Raw genomic sequence first — 19673 nt, forward strand, 5'->3', positions numbered from 1 at the left:
GTACACACCCAAGAGCACAGCACTCTCCACGTTGACTGTGGACACTGTCTTTCCTTTTAATCTTCGCAAAAAAAGGACCTCTGCTTGTTTTAACTGACCCATCGTCATTCATGTGCTTCCTTCCTGACTTCCCACTCCTCATGCCCTTTGCCCATTTTCCACACCGGGATATTCTCACCTCATTTAATCTTTTTAAAATTTATTTCTGGCCGCACTGGGTCTTCGTTGCTGCGTGTGGGCTTTCTCTAGTTGTGGCGGCGGGGGGGCTACTCTTTGTTGCAATGCACGGGCTTCTCATTGCAGTGGCTTCTCTTGTTGCGGAGCACGGGCTCTAGGCGCGGCAGCCTTCAGTAGTTGTGGCACGAGGGCTCAGTAGTTGTGGCCTTGCAAGCTCTAGAGCGCAGGCTCAGTAGTTGTGGCGCACGGGCTTAGTTGCTCCGCGGCATGTGGGATCTTCCCAAACCAAGGCTCGAACCCGTGTCCCCTGCATTGGCAGGCGGATTCTTAAGCCACTGCGCCACCAGGGAAGCCCTCATTTAATCTTTACAAACTCAAAAATGTGAAGCAATTACTCTGAGGTCACAAAGCTAATCTGTGTGGAGCCAGCACTTGGACCCTGGACCCTGACCCCAAGTCTGAACTATTTCTACCACACAACCTCGTTGCTCAAAGAAGATTTCAAGAATCCTCAAATAAAGTTGCACTTAAAAAAAATTACTTAGTAAGTGAAATCATTGCATCTGTGGATACCCAGAAGATGTAGGCAGTTTCAAAGAAAGCCAGGCAGTTGCGTTTTGTTTTTAAGCAGCATGAGAAAGGAATAATGTAGACAGAATCTCCAGAAGGGAACCAGTGGGTAGTCTTAAGGTGCCCAGAGGTCCTGGTCTGGTAAGGCGGGCCCCGCCCCTGCTCCGGGTGGAGTCCCTGCAGCTCTGTGGTAGGTGTTAATCCACACTGAGGAATGAGAGATGGCTGCAGCTTCAACCAGCCCAATCTAACAAACCTGTTGGGCAAACCCTTTTGGCAAGAGCTTTTACGCAGAAAAAGCCCTGCCTCTCCTCTCCCCCTCCCTTCCCCGGGGCACCACAGCCTGAGGCTGAAGGGATCCCAGGATGGTCCTCCCACCTGCTAGAGGTTAGATCCGAGTGGGCCTGCAGCCCAGCTCTCCAGGTTCTGAGAGGAAGGGACACTGGCCGTGTCAGAAAAGGTGATGGAAGAGCAAGTGTTGGCCACAAACTGTTTTCTCTCACCCTTTTACTTGTTTTCTCTGGAACATGCACACGCATTCCACACACAGACCATGTCCCGAGTTCATTACCAAAAAGAAGCTACAAGAATTTCTTTTCCAGGGCCTTATAGCTCATCTACTCCAACCACCTCCCGTACATACGGAAGAGGAAACCAAGATGCAGAGAGGCACAGAGGCTTGCCCAGGGTCAGCGTAGGGAGGAGTCCCGCAGTGAGAACCATCATCAGTGACAAAGTCGCATTCTCATAGTCGGAGCTTCAATTCTGAGCCATCAACATAAAAAACAAGGCCAGCAAGGCCGACTGCAGCAGCACCACCCTGAACCCGCCCCACCCCCAGACACTGGTTTTTATTACTTCCTTTTTGCTGTCTTTAACACTTCACACACATTTATCTGACTTACCACACCTCTTCGGTAACAAGTCTTACACACCCCACAGGGCACGTGGCCATCAAGAGCAGGGGCTGGGCCATTTCAATTTCATTTCAGTCTCTCTAGTGTCTGCCACCCTGACAACATATTGACAGTCAATACATTTGAGGACAAGAAGGACATAAACGGGGAGAGGCAGTAAAGGAACGAGGACTAAATAAAGGAAAATTTCTATTCTTTGACCTTTTTCATCTTTTGCTCCACACAAATCATTGTTGAATGATTACACACACAGGCACTACATTTCCGGGCCCCCCAGAGACCCTCCCTGGCCCCTGGCTGTCTATGTGTCAGGCCAGGCCACTCCTCTTCACAACTGTCATAAGCCTTTTCCAATTCCTGCGCTTTCCCCTCCATGCCTCACCCTCACCCATCAGGACAGCATCACTGGGTGTCATCTCAATGCAGGACATCACCTAAAAAAATCCCAGGAAACAGTCTCATATGATTAAACAAATCTGTAAACAAACTAAGGCCCAAGGGATGGGAGGAGAGGAGGAAGAAGGCAATTAAAACTTAATAAAAGTGCTCAAGCATAAATTACAGTACTGGACTAGTAACCAAGTTATCATTATATAATATAAACTATATTACATAAACTAAGTTATCAAACTGACCTTGTTTGTATAAGTGCTTCTGGAAACAAGCAGGCCATCAGCCATGGCTTGGCAATCTTGGTGGACAGAGATGGGGCGGGGAGGAGGTAACTTGGGGCTTGCTATGTGGGCTACTTCTGTCTACAGTCACACATAGAGAAAAGCTGGTGAAACCAATTAAGAAAGACTATTTTCACATAGGTACTGGAAAAGAGATTATTGTCATTTTACACAGTAAAATGCATGAAATACTCAAAGACTAATTTAACGGGACTTCCCTGGTGGCGCAGTGGTTAAGAATCCACCTGCCAATGCAGGGGACATGGGTTCAAGCCCTGGTCTGGGAAGATCCCACGTACCATGGAGAAACGAAGCCCGTGCGCCGCAACAAGAGAAGCCACTGCAACGAGAAGCCTGCGCACGGCAACAAAGAGTAGCCCCAGCTCGCCACAACTAGAGAAAGTCTGTGCACAGCAATGAAGACCCAATGCAGCCAAAAATAAATAAATAAATCTATTTTTAAAAAAAGACTAATTTAACAAAATCAAAAGTTGACTCTCCTCAAAGTTTTAGGATTGACTTTTTGTTTGTTTAAGATTTCAAATTAGTAACTTTTAATTATGAATGGGATAAGAAATAAAGTCATCAGATGATGGCTGGGGCTGTTAATTTCCAACAAGACACTTTGTTGAAATGTTTCTCCTGATACCCCAGGTATAAATAAGAACTTTCAAAAAACAAGGGCAGAACCAAAGTACAATAAAGAAGCCTCTGCAGCTTAAGCCTCCCCAGTCCTAAACCTCTGACAGAAGCTAGGCAAAGCATCTTTCTTGCACATTAAGTGGGTGTCCAGTATTTCCATGTAGTTGAGTTTTCAGAGACAGACACTCAAGCCTATCATTAGGATATACCATCTTGGCTCTGGTTGTATTAATTATGCCTGAAGAGTTTAATACCCATCCAAGTCCAAAGGTGGAAGAACACATAAACGGGTATGGTAATCGGCAAGAGCAGACTGTAAAAGCACGGGCTGGTTGTGCTAGTGCAGCCCTGTGGGAAGTTTTCTTCCACGGAGGCCGAGAATAACAGCCCTGCTAACGAGACCAACGGAATAAGGACAGTCAACGTAGGAAGAGACAGAAACATTCTTCCCCTCCACTTATTACCCGCCACTCTGACTTTTTAAAAGGTGGATGGTATTTAGAAAATTCAGTTGTGTGTTGTCGTTTTTAAGTATGATCTAATGCTGCTCCGTTTCTTCTTGCTTCTTATTTTGATGTGTCATCCTAGCTGCCTGTGGTATCATATTAGGAATCCCATCAATAATTGGATAGGCTATTCCCAACTCTTCGTTAATCAATTCATTTGTCGATGCTTCATATCGGAGCAGCTTCTTGGAGAGCGGGCACACCAGGAACTCCAGCAGCGCTGGGTCGAAGGCGCGGGGTTCCCGCGTCCGCTCGCTCTGGGGACGGCCGCGACACCGACGCGTGCACACACCTTTGGGCGACCGCGGGCGGCTGTGCGCGTGTCTCCCGCAGCGCTGAGGCGAGCCGGCCGCAAACTCCGCGCAGCATGGCCTGGCAGCCCACGACCGAGCCCCTGCGCGCCCGTGACCGCCCGTGACCACCCGTGCCGCTGCAGGCGCTCAGGATTGACTTTCAAAATCACATCATTCCTCGCCACTTAATTCCATGGCCTATAGTAAATGACCATAAAGAGAAGTAAATTTTTTTAGATTTTAAAACAATCACTTTAATGTTAAGCACTTGGGCAGCCAAATTCAATCTGTCATTTTCCCCGACATAGATTCACCTATGTCACTTCCGAAAGGTACTCTACAAACTCTTTCAAATCACCAATGCCCTTCCCAATTCTATTAAATTTCATAATCCTTGTCCCCACGAAACGTAGGGTTTGAGAGCACCTCCATCAACTCTTGCAAAATAAAAGTTCACGTTTGTTTACATTTATTTCCAAAATAAAAATATATCTCCTAAAATAAACATTGTTTGAACATGCTGTAAGTTGGGATTGCATTAATACCAGTGACATTCATTGTGTTTTTCTTAAATAATTTAATAAATTGCCTTGGGAAGTCTCAATTTCTTGGCTATTTGGATGAAGGTTTCCAGTGACAAATTTCCTTAAAGAGCATTTGCCCTTGGGTACAACAAAGGGTACAACAAAGGGGACACAAGGGGACACCAAGGAGCATAAAGTGCCATGCCTCGGGCGCCAGGACTCCCTGCTTAGCCACTTGAAGTCTCTTAGAGAAGCAGCTTTGAGATAACTGCCTGACTCACTCTTTCAAAAACATGCATGAGGATCACAGAGTTGTACAGAATTGGCATGTGCAGAGATGTAAATAATGTTGTATTCAAATAAAAGGAATCAACAGGTCTGACATCTTGAGAGAGGGGGAAAAAAGAAATGAAATGAAGAAATGGGCTGGAGGTACCAGGGACACTCCTTACAGCAAGAAAAATTAACAACTGCACACCAGCCTCTACCCATTCACCAGTTGCTTTTGTAATAGGGAAGAAGAAATCTGACTCCATATTGAATCTATTTCTTTTACTTTAACCTTTGTGTTCTATTGCTTTTGCTACAAGCTAAGAATGTTGCCTATAGCCTGCAATATACAGGACAGTCCATTCTCAAGGCTCTGACCTTTAAAGGTATAACACTTTCCCATTCATACAAAAAGCTGCAGAACAGAGAATAACGTTTGTCTTGTTGGAGGTTTACAGGAGCATCATGACCTTTAGACACCTACATGGACAGCTGCAAGAACAAAGGATTCTGACACCAAGACGTCTGCAACTACCAGCCACACCCCCTCCCCTTCTAGTATAAAAGCAGCCTGAATCCTAACCCAGGAAAGATGGTTCTTTTGGACGCCAGTCCACCATCTTCTCAGTCTGCTGGCTTTCCGAATATAGCCCCTACTCCTCGCCCCAACAATTCATCTCTCGATTTACTGGCCCGTCATGCAGCGAGCTGTCCAAGCTTGGACTCGGTAACATTTGTCCATGTGCCAGGAATCGTGCCAAAGGCCCAAGGGAATACACACACAGTGGTTACTGAGGTTTCCTCATTTTACAGATAAGTGAACTGCTTCCAGAAACTTGTCTGAGGTTCCCAAGATGGAGAGTGGAGGGAGGGGGCAGGAACTGGGAACCCAAATGGGCAGCTCCCGGCCTGCAAGTCCATCTCAGCTGCTGCCAAACTTGAAGACAGGCAGAGAGAGCTGCATGGATGGCACAGCCGGGATGGAAGAGCGCTTGGCACCCTGTCCTCATTAAGTGCTCTCACAAAGACCCCATCCTAGATCTAAGTATGCCACCCTCAAAACCCCCTCCTGGGGCCCAGGAGCCCTTAAGAACAACTGCTGTCCTCACTCACACCATCGCTCATGCTGGCTCTCCCAGCCTGAGACATCCATTCTCTTGCTTCTCAATCCTGCCCCCACGCTTAAAGGTACAGGTTCAAATCCCACTGCCTTCTCCATAAGGACACCCTCGGTTCCCCTAGTGCACTGTATCTAATCCTCTCCTCCTAGCACCTGGGACTCCCCAGACTGAAGCCCCTCAAAAGGACTGCCAAGAGCTAGTTACCCAGACGCCCCCTACCCCCAGCAATGCTTCCCAGCCCGAACAGTTCCCGGTGAGCTGAGATCCACTCTCCTCACCCTGGAGGGAGGCAGGACCAAGAGGCTCCCCAACCCACAGGCTGTAACTGTGAGGTGAAAGCACCCCAACTGCTGACCACCAGGCTCTGCTCTTCACACACAGAGTATCCGATGAAAATACGCGCCCCTGGGAGACCACCTCTTCTCCAGAGTCAGAGGCCATCCTCCTCCCAGAAGACAACCTCTCTAGTGACAAGTGACCCTGGGGTGGCAACTTCAGGATGGGGTACCAAACAAGCAGAGTGGCTCCCCTCTCTCCCAGCCTCCATCTCCCAGATTCCTTTCCTGCCTCTTCTCCCTTTCTCAAATGTTGTTCAATTTCACCAAGTTACAGATGGGTGCTTGAGGACTGTTCTTAGATTTTTTTTAAATATCAAAATTAATCACATGGATTTAAAATATACATCCTCAAAACAGTGACATTTTGGCTTTTTGTCCAAATGTTCTATTAAAGGGGAAACTGTTCTACGTCTACATATTTAAGGAAGGGATGAAATAGTAACATCGCTTTCTCTGGCCACCTGCCAAGAAAAATTTATGTTGTCAAAATAAAAGAGAACATGTTGTTTGCTCAATATATGAGCACACTGCTGAGCAGCTTAGAAATTGGGCCTCTTTTACCAAGCAGTTTAAATCACCTAATTTTATCTACTTTTAAAAATTTTTATCGGAGTAGAGTTGATTTACAATGTTGTGTTACGTTTCAGGTGTACAGCAAAGAGAATCAGTTATACATATACATATATCCGCTCTTTTTTTAGATTCTTTTCCCATATCAGCCATTACAGAGTATTGAGTAGAGTTCCCTGTGCAATACGGTAGGTCCTTATTTGTTATCTATTTTATATATAGTAGTGTGTATATGTCAATCCCAATCTCCCAATTTATCCCTCCTCCCCCTTAACCCCTGGTAACCCTAAATTTGTTTTCTTAAATCACCTAATTTTAAGTGTCTCTGTGAATGTCACCTTCATATATCATAGATTATCACCTCCTTGGAAACATCGGGGACCACAGCAATCTCTGTGTCTCTCAGTGTCATTTGCACACTGTGCCCACTCCTTCCTCCCTCGGGGGGTCCAATCACTCCCAGAACTTCTGCCACCTCTACACTGATGACTCCCACACACACACCTGGAGGTCCAGCATGAGCTTGTCCTCCCACTCTGGGTGGTGCTCACATAGCATCTTAGTCACGTGTGGGGCAGGGACAAAAAAAAGAGAGGCCATCATGCTGAAACCAGAGATGGCTACCTGAGGCTTCATTATATCACTCTCTGTTATCTGCACTTGATTAAAAATTTCCATTATAAGGAGGCTTTTTTTTTCTAAAGAGGATCCATCAGAACCTTGAGGAAAAAAAATTCAAAGACAGAAATAGTCAGTTAAAAATAGGATTATTCATGAGAGATATTTTAAGTTCATCTGAAGGAAATAATTCCTTTTGTGGTGAAGGGAGAAGAAAAATAAAAGGGTTGCATCTCATTTACTTAAAGAATAAAAGCTACATAAGTTCCTTATAAACAAGCATCAAATTTAGCCATAAAATAATAAATGTAAAATACATGTCATTAGTCCCAAAGGTTAAATATTTATAGAGGATGGTATTTGTAACAAACCCACTTTGACCCTTTCACTGTTAAGACAAATAGATTTGATTCTGAAAACATCACTAGGCTTTTCACTGAACAATCTAGACCCAGACTTGAAGTTGGTTTTTGTTTTTTTTAAACAACTGTGTTACTCCCTGATCAGGACTCAAAAAACAAGAAGCACTTCAAGAAGCACTTGGATGTTAAGTGCTTTTCAAAGAAAATAAACAACAACAGAATTCTAAAGCACAAATTATAAGCCTTAGCAAGTTAATGGTCCATGGACCGTAAATATGGTCCATATTCATGACTGCAGTGGATTCAAACAATCAACATATGAGCTTGTCTGTGCAGGTTTTTGCCTATTATGCAGGGGGTGGGGATAAGGAGGGAACAAGCTAAGTGGGTTGCCATTGTTACAAAGATATTTAATGTCAGCTCAGGGACCAAAATCTACTTCAAGTTCTCCACATGGACCAGTTTCCCTTTTCAGTAAGTCAATCCCCAGCCCCCACAAGATTACTGTCCCCTGGGACAGCCCTTGCTGCTGCTCCCCTGGGGTCCTGAATCAACGGCGATCTCCACTTCATCATCCACCTCAAAGCTCTTCCTCTCCAGTAGCTCCAGGCACAGGCTGCTCTTTCCCTCTCCAACAACTTCTTGAAAAGGTTCCATGTCTTGTCACGCCCCTTTGTTGTGCCTTGACCTTCCCAATCCCCTTCACCCCTCTAGAATCTTCACAGTCCTCTGCCTCTCCTGACTTCCCAGAGCACCTAACACTGCTGGCCACCATCCCTACCCCCACCCCAAGTTCAAGACCATCCATCCCCTAACCCCAATTCTCTACTGGTTCTCTTGCATCTTGGCAGCCTTTGCTCCTGGCCCCATCCCCCAAAATGGGCACTCTCCACGGTTCTGGGTTCAAGCCTATGGTGGGTCTTCCTTCACCCCACACTCCAGTCCTCTGGACCCTCCTTCCACAACACTACAGCCTCCGGGTCCCGAGGTTAAGAAATGTCCCAACGTACCCTTATCTGTAGCTCACTTCCTTCACACCTCCCTGAATTGGTTTCCAAATCTCATCCCATCCACTATCTTTTTCTCTCTCACTCCCTTTCAAATAAATCACACACACAGGCACACATACACTTTATTTTTTTTATGTACCACATCCTCTTTATTTTTTTTAACATCTTTATTGGACTATAATTGCTTTACAATGGTGTTAGTTTCTGATGTATAACAAAGTGAATCAGCTATACATATACATATATCCCCAATCTCCTCCCTCTTGCGTCTCCCTCCCACCCTCCCTATCCCACCCCTCTAGGTGGTCACAAAGCACCAAGCTGGTCTCCTTGTGCTATGCAGCTGCTTCCCACTAGCTAGCTATCTTACATTTGGTAGTGTATATATGTCCATGCCACTCTCTCACTTCGTCCCAGCTTACCCTTCCCCCTCCCCCTGTCCTCAAGTCCATTCTCTACGTCTGCGTCTTTATTCCTGTACTGCCCCTAGGTTCTTCAGAACCATTGTTTTTTTTTTCTTTTTTAAGATTCCATTTTAATCCTGTACCGTCCTTGACCTGGTTTGGGCCCTCAGTTTTCCCCCAGCAAGACTGATGAAGTGACCTAATTCAACAAATATCAAGCACCTACTTAAACTAAGCAATGTTTCAAACAGACCACAAAGAATGAAGTTATATGGTCCATTATCATAAGGTTGCTAAGGGCTTAGAAGAAATATAAAGCACAGTACAGGGGATAAGGATGGGGACAGTCAGAGAAAGCCTCTCTTCTCAGAGGGAAGGTGGATGGAAGGGGGCGAGACAATTCCAGGAAGAGGGAACAGCCAGTGTAAAGGCCAGAGACTGGATAGCTCAAAGGCCAGCGTGGCTGCAGAGACTTGAGCTGGGGGCGAGGTAGGAGAGGCAGTGAACTGAGCCAAGGGCCTGACAGGTGACAGAGAACTTTGGCTTTACCATGAGGGAGACTAGGGGCCAGTGGAGGATTCTGAGTAGAGAAGTAGGTAAAGCAATTTCAGTTTTTAAATATCCCCCCAGCTTCTTTCTGAGAATAGACTGCTGTGGGGCAAATAGGAAGCAGAGAGCCCCGTTAGGAGGCCGTAAAATGACCTGGAGCCATGATCACACTCACCTCACGTCCACCTCTCTGGCTCAAGTCATCCTCCTAAACACAGGCCTGACCATGATATGTCACCACATCCTCTCCACAAGAACTTTCCATGGCTCCCCATCACCTCCATAACTATCAAGTGTCACTTCTTCACATGGTCATCAAGGCTGCACTGTGTCCTATTACCCCTCCCTAAGCACCATGCCCTCCAAACCCACAGGATCACCTGCTGTTCCCCTGACACATCGCTACAAGCCTGCAATCCCCAACTGCCTCTGCCCTCCTTTCTCTGCCCCTAAAAGTTATTTATTCATCCATCAGGGCTAAGCCCAAACACAACTTCCTCAGGAGCCTTTCCTGGCTGACCCCAACACTGCACTTTTCTTGCACCTCTACCAGACCGCTCTTTCATCAGTTCCTGGTTAGAGTTCCCACCAGATTGCTAACTCCTTGACGGCAAGAACTGTGCCTGACCCATCTAGGAATACACAGGGGGCCAAGCACAGTGCAACGCTTCCACTAAGCACTCAATCAACGCATGCTGGCTAAATGAACAAATTGGCCCTTTTGTTATATATCTTCTTGAGGTCTTGTGGGGTGGAGGGGTGGGCGGAGTTGTCCAAGGACAGGTTTTCCCCCTTGGCTACTGTAATCTGGAGGACAGGAGTCCCTCTGATGGAGCCCCTGGGGACTCCATGGTACAGCCACAAGTAGGGATGTGGGGATGGATCTGAACCCAGACCTTCAAAGTCTTCTGTCCTCTCAGCCAGGTATCTCTAGGAAGGCCCATACAATCTGCTTTACATTTGCCTAAAGCGTTGGCAACATGTTTTTCCTAGTCTCATTCTAGAAGTATACAGATGTAGACAAAAGCACCTAGAAGGATCTCAACCCAGTTAACAGTAATTACAGTATTAAGAGATGGAATTAACTTTATTTTCTTTTACTTTATCTTGACTTTTTTCCCTAAATAAACATAAGAAAAAAGTCTCTTAGAAAGAATGCCATAGTACCATCAAGTTACATTTAAAAAATGGTTCCAAAAATAAAAAGTATTAAAAAAAAGAAAACAAAACCCACATACACTGGAGACATGAGACCACTGAATATACAATACCACTTATAGAGGAAGACTGTAAAAACTGAAAACATTTTAAATGGGTTGTATGAAGCATGTAATTAACAACTGACCCTGTGTTTTCACTTCTGAAATAATTATTTTACAAAACATAAAGTAGTAAAACATTGTTCTGGGCATCCTGGGTACTTACTGATGCCTCTTATCTAAATTAAACTCTTTCATGGGTTTCATAAACATGTGTAAACTAGCTGTCATCACTGCACCTTAGCTCACATCACACAGGTGACCAATCAGCTCTAAATGGAACATTTCAATGACTGTCATTTTATGACTTACAGAGGAAATGTCAATTAAAAATAACAGGGGATCAACTATCAACAAATAATATGTCTTATTTAAGCTGATGCTACATCAAAAAAGTGTTGACTCAACAAAGATTTGGCTTCTAACTTTCAATAAAAGACCTACACAACTTTTATAGTGAAATAGCATATTAAAACACAGAAGATACAGTTGCTTTAGTTACCATCTTTTTAAAGAAATAAAAGGGGGGCAAAGGCACAGTGTGTATGTCAGGCACAGTGCTAGGTATTTTAGGTGCAGGATCAAATTAATTTTCTTAGCAAATCTGAGCTAGATTATCTCCCCTATTTCACTAATGAGGAAACTGAGGCTTAGAGTAATTTATCACACAGTAGCCACCGTCACACAGTAAGTGGCAAAAATGGAACTCAAATCCAGGTCTGCCTCACAAAAGACTACACACTCTTGATTCTGGAAATGCCACTTACATGAAGTTCAAGAACAGGAAAAACCAATCTATGACGATATGCAGCACATCTAAGATGATATAACAAGTCAGAATAACGGTTCCCTTTAGGGGCTGGAGACTGACTGGAAAGGGGCACAGGGACCTTCTGGGGTACTGAAAACGTTTTCTTCTTGATCTGGTGGTGGACACACATTCATGAGCTGCACGCTTAATATTAATGCACTTTACACATTTTATTGTATGCTACGCCTCAAGTTTAAAAAAAAAAATCCTCATTTGATTGACTCCAAGTTCATGCTCTTTAACCACTAAACCATCATACCACTATTTGACAGAACCTGACCACACTCTAGAATTGATTCTCTTGGATAATCAGTTTTTAAAAACATTCTGGTTAAGTGAAGTACATCCTAATCACATCAGAGTGAAGGCAACTGAACAATAAACTTATTTTTAAATGCCACAGAATGAAAAGTAGAAAGTATCAATTTCCTTGCTACTGGGAATTTCCTGTCTGTAGCCACATCAGAATAAAAATAATTTTAAACCTTGCTCTAAAGAAATGTTCATAGATGCACAGAAAATAAGTTGTAACAAAATTCTTAAGAGTTATCTATGGAAGTACCTAAATAAAACTACATAAAATATTTCAAGACATACATTATAACTTTATCAACAATGTTGACCCTCAAAAGAAGTTTGAATTTTGTTACAAAAACTAAGACAAGGCAAGAAGACAAAGCTGGTGGGCAAAGTGCATAAATCTCACAGTAGAGGCAACACAGTGAGTGTAAAAATCTCAAAGCAGAGTTGTAACAAACAGAAAACTCAAATAACTTTTCCCAGCAGTAAGGTGATTGTGCCACATACGCCCTAATAACAAATTCTCCATTGAGTAGCAAGTTCTTCCCACCAAAGCTTTGTTCAGACTAGCAAAGCCTCATCATCAGCTGGTGATGATGAAATCATTACATCAATTCGCTCAAAGCCTCACCCCACACTACATATACATCTTAGTCAAGCGGTAATTGCCTCTCCTGAGAGAAGAATTTATTCATCCACAATTTGGAGACAAATTTGGCAAGCACCTAGTTACAGTTTTACCACCTTTGGGGAAGTGGGGAGGGACAGCTGGATCCACACCTGTTGGTTGTATGGTCTTTACTGGGTGCTTTTGAGTATGCAAGCCAAGAAACCCAACCTTCAAATTCAGAGCCCAGTTTACTTCATGTTTTAACATTCTGTACACACCAAAAGTGCCAGGCAATTGACTGAAATGATTTTAGTTTCTCCTGAGCATTTGCATATAAGACCAAAAGGCCTTTATGAGAATTTTTCAGCATTGATAACTTAGGCACCACTATTGGGCATGCGCAAGATTACATAACCAAATATTATCCCAGATGCAAGAATTTCAATGTTTATAAAAGTAACCATTTGTATTTATTAATTTTTAAAGTCCTTAACAAACTGCTCAATAAAACTGTCAAAAAAAAAAAAAAAACACAACCTAAGTAGAGTCAAATATTGTAGCTATTAAGCAAGCTAGAATGAATGAAAAGCACTGACCCAGTATGTTAAGAACAGAGTGTGCTTTAAGTACATTCACAGCCCTGGTTCAGCATTCCTAAATTATGGTTAGAGGGGAAAACAAAACAAAACAAAAACAAAAACAAAAAAACCCAGCATTGTCAGAAAACATTAAAACTTAAAAGTTTTGAAGGGAAGCAGAATATGCCACCCCAAGATATGTCACTTTGACACAATGATTATTTTGAATTAAAGTTACTTGAGAAAACAGCCAGTGTAAGGACATTCTGACCCCCCTTTGTCCCCGTGAAAACAAGAGATAAATCTTCCGTAGGAAGGTACCCTCCCTTGCACCAGGAGGGTAGAAGGCATTCTTATCACCAGAGATAGGGAATTCAGCGCTGAGAAGCCTGCACAAACCTTGTTACTTCTTCACTCATCAGTCACCCTAAACCCAAACCCCTTTGTTTCGTCAATTCTTCACAAATGTATTTATTTCTTTGACTAAAAGGTATGAAAGCTGCCTGCTTTGGTCACTTCTTTGAATCACATATTTTTATCCTTGTACATATGAAATTTGTTTTCCTCCAATTAATCTGTCTTATGTCAATTTAATTATTAGATCAGCCAAAGAACTTGGAGGGGAAAAAGAGAAAAGTTTTCCTCTCCTACAGTTTCAAAATTTGAGAAACAAAGGATTCACTTATCCCTGCATCAGCTGAAAAAGCCCCACACATTTGTATCCAGAACATCTTAGCTTTATACCAGCAATGCACCGGGTAAAGCAAAATGATTAACTTTTCAGGGTTCTCATTCATTTCGTAATGTAACTCTTTTTTTTTTTAAGCCATGCATCTGAGCAAACTGTACAGTGAAAAATCCACCATGAATTATCAGTTCCACTTTCCTATTTTTAGCAAACCTTTAGTATCTTAGAATTAGAGAAATCTAAATTGTGGGTTTTTTTTAAAAACAAGGAAATTTTCAAAATTACAAGCCACCTATATATACTCAACTCTCCATCCAGGAAACCCAGGAAAAAAAAACAATTCATAATTTTTACAAGCATATTATGTTTATTTTCCTCAAAAGATTACCTCATTGCCTGGATTTTAAAAACTATCTGCCATCTGCCAAATTTGGCTGATTTCCGTCTCCAACAAATCTAAATGGTTACTGTTTTTGGTAAGGGGAAGTTGGTGCCTGGAGGAACTTCTATATTGATTACACAATGACCATCACTTATTAAGCACTTCTTAACCCCCGCCCCCCCCACCCCCGCCATGATGCAGAGCTAGGAGTTTGGCAAACATTATCCTATTTGTCCTCAAAAACAATCCTGTAGAGAAGACACTACCATCCCAAAACCAGACATGGAAAATGAGGCAGGGATGATAAACAACTTGTCCAAGGTCACAGAACAGTATGTGGCGGAATCAAGACCAGTGAACAGTGAAGGTGGGAACTCAGAACTCTTATGGAGAATTAGGCCTGCCATCATACACATGCCATCTGCACAAAAACTAAATGAAGAGCAGTGAGCCCCTACTGCAGGAAGATTCCCAAGGGAAAAAGCAGTATCCCAAACTGAAAAAGTACTTCCGAATGGCAGATCTAAAGGGAAAGACATTTGTAAAGGCTTGGCAGTAGGAAAAGGTTTACTCAAGTAGAGTGCTATAGGGCTCCCGAACTTCCCTGGTCTTAAAATCCAATCTGGTTTAAGAGCACAGGGACTCTGTAACATTCTCCCAAATTCCACCAGTCTTAATAACCTCTATTCAAAAAAAACAAAAAGGACTTCCCTCGTGGCGCAGTGGTTGGGAGTCCGCCTGCCAGTGCGGGGAACTTCGGTTCGAGCCCTGGTCCGGAAGGATCCCACATGCCGCGGAGCAACTAAGCCCGTGCGCCACAACTACTGAGCCTGCGCTCTAGAGTCCACGAGCCACAACTACTGAGCCCACGTGCCACAACAACTGAGCCCGCGAGCCTAGAGCTCGTGCTCCGAAACAAGAGAAGTCATCTCAATGTGAAGCCGGCGCACCCCAACAAAGACCCAACGCAGCCAAAAATATAAATAAATAAATAAAATTTTAAAATATATAAATGAAAAGAAACAGAAGAGGGAACTAGGGCAATGGGAAGAAGTGACCGCCCAGCCCTATCCTCCCTCTGGGGCAGCTGTCAGATAACACATGGGGGAGACCACGCAATGGCTCGGGTTGAGAGCCCTAGGACTGGGCTGGGTCTCCGCCTTCCTAGTCCCATTCTTGGCCCTGTCGGCCACCTCTTTAACCATCCTATTACCTCCCGGGAGCAAAATTACACTGGAAGGATCTGTTATGACAAGTAGAAGCCCATATTCACCAACTGGCTTTGCAATCTGAAATCTACAGCAAGGCTCCAACAAGGGAGCGGCAAGAGAATATGGTATAATTGTTCCAAACTACCGTTCTACGAAGTTGGGGAAGTTCAGGAGACCATGGGGGGCAGGGGAGCAAAGACAAACATACCACCCCTACCTTTTAAGAAGGAGAGGGAGCCTCCTCGACAACCCAGGTTTAAAACGTATATATTATTTTCAGAGATGAGCTTTCACGCTGTGACACTTGTGGGGAGTATCTCGGCTGCTCCTCCCCACTTGATGGGGAGCCAGTGGGTTCTGGGGCTCCCCAGCCCTAAGTGGAAAGCACTGTGGCCTAGAAATTAAGGTGACTCAGTTTTATTGCCTCCAGAAGGGTCCGCCTGCCGTCCCGGGGCAGCCGTCAGGACCCGCGCCCGCAGCCCTCGAGTAGTCCGCCCCGAGCAGCCCCACGTCCACGCTCCACTCCAGGTGTTTCGCAGAGGCCGGCTAGACACGCTCCCGCAGCACCCACCCCTCCCCCTCCCCAGGTTTCGGTCAAGTAGCCGGGTTAATCATTCAACGCGGGCGGTGTGGAATATTTTTGTAGAGGTCAAAGCAAAAGGTTCTTCCTAAGTTTCACAGAAACCAGCCTTTTGGGACCCTGAGGTGGCAGTGGCCGGCGGATGGGGCTGGGGAGCGACTGCTGGCGGCCCTGTAGCTCACAGAACACCTGATCTCCCCATGCGGCACGGGAGGCAGCGCAGTGCGAGGGTGGGGTGCGGGGGTGTAGCGCGAAATCCAGCAGGGCCCCCTCCCCAAAACGCCTGTGCAACCCAGATGAGGACGCCAGGCCTCAGACGCCCCTTCCCAACGCCTGCATCACCCCGTCGCGCGCTCCCCCGGAAGTTGGGGTGCAGCGGAGAGGCGGAGATGTTCCCGGGTCCCGGGGTTGGGGGTGGAGTGGGGCAGGAAGCTCAAAAGACAGGCTGCCGCGGGTTGCGTTATCCTCTTCCTCTAGGGTAAGGAAGGTGGCGGGGGGCCGAGGGGGAGGACCGGGACGCCTAAACGCCGCAGGAGCCACCTAGAGACTGTTTCCTGCTCTGGGGCGCCAGTACGAAGCCGGAACCGGCGAGGAACTGGGCTGTGGAGGGAGAGAGGATGGGCCAGAGGAGGGGGAGCCAGGGACCAGAGAGCTAGGAGGGCGCAGAGCTGGCCTGGGGAGGAGGGAGGCGGCGGGAGTGCACACCCGCCCGGCCCTACCTTGTCCGGGAGCAGCTCCTGCTCAGCGGGGCGGGGGCGGGAGATCGCGGCTGCATCCACGTCCCGGCCGCTCCGCGCGGCTCAGCCCGGCGACCGCCGCCGCTCTCGCTCCATGCGTTGCGCCCGCGATGGGCGGCCGGGTGGTGTCCGCGGCGGGACGGCTCCGCCTCGGCTTGGCCCCGGCTCGGCTCAGCTCCGGCACTTGTTGCCGCCGCGGCCGCTGCGCCTCACTCCCGGCTTCGGCTCCGGCTCCCGGCGCCGCCGTCGCCGCCTCGGGGCTCCCCGGCCCGGTCCTGGTCCCGCCCCCGCCCCACGGGCCAATCAGGCCCGGCACCGCCCCTCACGTCACCGCCCCGCCCGGCCCGCCGCCCCGCGCCCCAAGTTTGGGGAAGGCACAGCTCCAGTTGGTCGGGCGGTGGGCGCGCGAGACCCGCCCAGGCTGGTATTCCTCCTGGCATCCGGGGACCCTCCGGGCCCTCACCTGGAAAGCAAAGGCTTAAACTGGGGGAAGGGGACCCCAAGAACTAGACCCTCGGGGAAAAAGGGCGGCTCGAAGTCCAAAAGAACTATTTTCCAACTCCAGTCTAACCTGAATCCCTCTTATTGTCGCCCCTCTTGCAGTACATCTGACGTTGGGAAACTAAGCACATGGCCTGGTGAGGACTCCAGTGGCGTCTTCTGGCCGGAGTCAGTTTGTACGGGTCCTAGACCGAACCCCGGCCGCCAAATGCTTGGGCAGATGTGCCCCCGCAAAACCCAGGGTTCCACCATGGAAGATGGGGGTAGCTAGGGGGAACCAAAATGGGACTTGACCATTGCTCTCTGCCCATCCAGTAGCTGCCGCCACCTCTTAGGTGCCCAAATGACACCTACTTGACACTGCCACGCCATCTTCGGTTTTATGAAGCCGCCCAGAACATGGCGAGAGAGGAGTTTTAGTTCTCTTTGTGGTGTCCTGCAGAGGGTTTCCTCGAGGTTCCAGGCGAGTCTCGGGAAGTCAGAAACGCAAGGTGCCCAGATGCTGGGCCTCGAACCCGCGCCACGGCCCAAGGGACAGGGCGGATACCTAGGTGCAGCCTTAATGGCTGAACTGTGACATACATTCCCCCCGCTGGACGGGGACTTGGCGCTAACCACACCCACCCGCTGGAATTCCGGGGACCACGACGCACCCTGCTATCCCAGCGCCCCCGCCGGCTCGCCAGAGCACTGCATTCTTAGGTGAGTCCGAGTTGCTGTTGACACAACTTTGAGGGCCCCAGGTAAGCCCCGCGCAACCGGATGGAGAGGTTGCCCTGGCTTGAAAGGCCCAGTGCAGTGCGGTCAGCTCGTTTCCCTTGCGCTCCGCCGGGAGGTAAGCCTGGCCAGAGGCGCACTTGAAAGCTCCTCGTCTCTTGGTATTTATCTCTCCAAGAAGAAAGCAATCCCCTTTAGATAATCAGACTAAGGAATTAAGAACACCACACCCTGAATTATTTGCATTTTTCAGAAGGCTTTCTGAGGCGGAATTAGTTGAAAGAGAAGGAATTGCTAAAGTAGTAATTTCAGGCACCTTTGAGCTCAGCCTACTCAACTATGGGCCCTTACTCTTAATCCAAACTCAGAGCGAAAAAGAAAAGCAGGTGTGGATGCACTGCTGGACGCACTGAGCCACGTGGGTGCGGTCCTCTAGAAACAGGAATTCGGAGTCAGATCTGGGAAAGTTTCGATTTGCAGCCTTCAGTCGTTTTTGCTTTTATTTTGATCACATGATTCTCCTAAGACTGGGATGTAAAGTCCAGTCAGATTTTTGTGTACTCATAGAAAAACATCTGGAAGGATACAGACAGGCTGTTAACCACCATTACCCCAGATGTGGGATTGGGGTTTCAGAAGGAGGGGAGATGAGTTTTATACCCTTATTGACTTTGAGTTTTGTTTTTTTCCAGTTATATTAACTCTCATAATTTAGAAAACTAATGAAACATTTTTAAAGAAATAAAGATATTAGAAATTCTTTTAAGAACTCTTCAGAGTGTATAAATTAATAAACAAATGAAGCCTGAGTCTTTCATTCTGTGTCAAAATAATTAATCCTGAGTCCGTGTTCCTTGGTTTAAATAAAAATATCTCTGGCAGTTCTTCTAATCTTTAAACGCTGTGATGGGACAAGACTGACATCTGAAGATTTTTTTCTGCCATCAGATCAGTATATTGTTTCTACACATATGCCTTCCCTTTAAATGCACTCCCACTAGACACAGACATACTTTCAGGGACTGCCAGCCAAGGGGTTTTAGTAAAGGAACTGCTACAATGTCAGCTGGCAACCAACAAGGAAATTAAGCTGTATTCTCTGCAGCTGCCAAAAGCTGCCCAGGCCCTGAAATTAAAAAATAAGGGCATTCTCTTCATAGTGCCGTTAATTAATGCAGCTGGGAGTGTAGCTGTAACTGTTACACTGTGTCTTTGGGGGAATTACTCAATGCTGAATTCCACTATTCCGCTAAATTACTCCATGCTAAATGTACATTTGGCTGCAGTCTCTGCTCTTTGTCCATCATGAGTAGGTAAAGATGTATTGTTCATTTATTTAACAAATATGTATCGACCACCTACTAGGTGCATGGCACAGGGCTAGGCACTGAAGTGGTGAACGTAGCAGACACACTCTTCCCTCTTGGAGCTCACAGTCTAGCTGGAGAGAAAGGAGCTTAGCAATTAAATGCACTTATCAATTGTATAATTACAGTTGTGATATTGGCCAAAGGGAGTGCAAGGTAGAGGGACCATTTGTCTGGGGAGTCCAACGGGAGGTGACATTGAGCTCTGAAGGGTGAGCAGGATTTACTCAGGCAAAGAGGAGAGGTGAGTGGAAAAGAGTTCCTGGCAGGTTCATACTACAAAGGGGGGTGTGGTTGAGGAGGAGGTTGGAAAGGTAGGCAGAGACTAGATCATCCAGGGTGTACTATACCATTTTCAGTAAGATCACCCTGATTGCACTGTGAAGA

The 19673-nt window shown here is 46.3% G+C and overlaps 2 protein-coding genes and 1 pseudogene across 7 annotated transcripts in view; all 3 read right to left on the reverse strand.

Annotated features, from left to right (window-relative positions):
- The window catches only part of B3GNT2 (UDP-GlcNAc:betaGal beta-1,3-N-acetylglucosaminyltransferase 2), a 178736-nt gene extending 161774 nt beyond the window's left edge, over positions 1-16962 (reverse strand). For all 6 annotated transcript variants that reach the window (XR_009506550.1, XR_009506553.1, XR_009506549.1 and 3 more), the window contains exon 1: positions 16684-16962. The gene's annotated coding sequence lies outside the window, so the exon portion shown is untranslated. The remainder of the gene's footprint in view (positions 1-16683) is intronic.
- On the reverse strand, positions 3071-3473 carry LOC132376878 (phosphatidylinositol N-acetylglucosaminyltransferase subunit Y-like). Its single transcript, XM_059942773.1, has one exon. It carries the CDS (start codon positions 3422-3424, stop codon positions 3209-3211), a length of 216 nt encoding a protein of 71 aa, XP_059798756.1. The 5' UTR covers positions 3425-3473; the 3' UTR covers positions 3071-3208.
- Positions 3479-3855, reverse strand: LOC132376877 (protein preY, mitochondrial-like; annotated as a pseudogene).
- Positions 16963-19673: the final 2711 nt, after the last annotated feature.

Source organism: Balaenoptera ricei, chromosome 13, assembly GCF_028023285.1.
Source record: "Balaenoptera ricei isolate mBalRic1 chromosome 13, mBalRic1.hap2, whole genome shotgun sequence".
Lineage (NCBI taxonomy): Eukaryota > Metazoa > Chordata > Mammalia > Artiodactyla > Balaenopteridae > Balaenoptera > Balaenoptera ricei.

What these genes read in the sequence shown, in the direction of transcription:
- LOC132376878 (XM_059942773.1), bottom strand. Translation starts at nt 3,424, where the DNA reads ATGTTTCTGTCTCTTCCTACGTTGACTGTCCTTATTCCGTTGGTCTCG.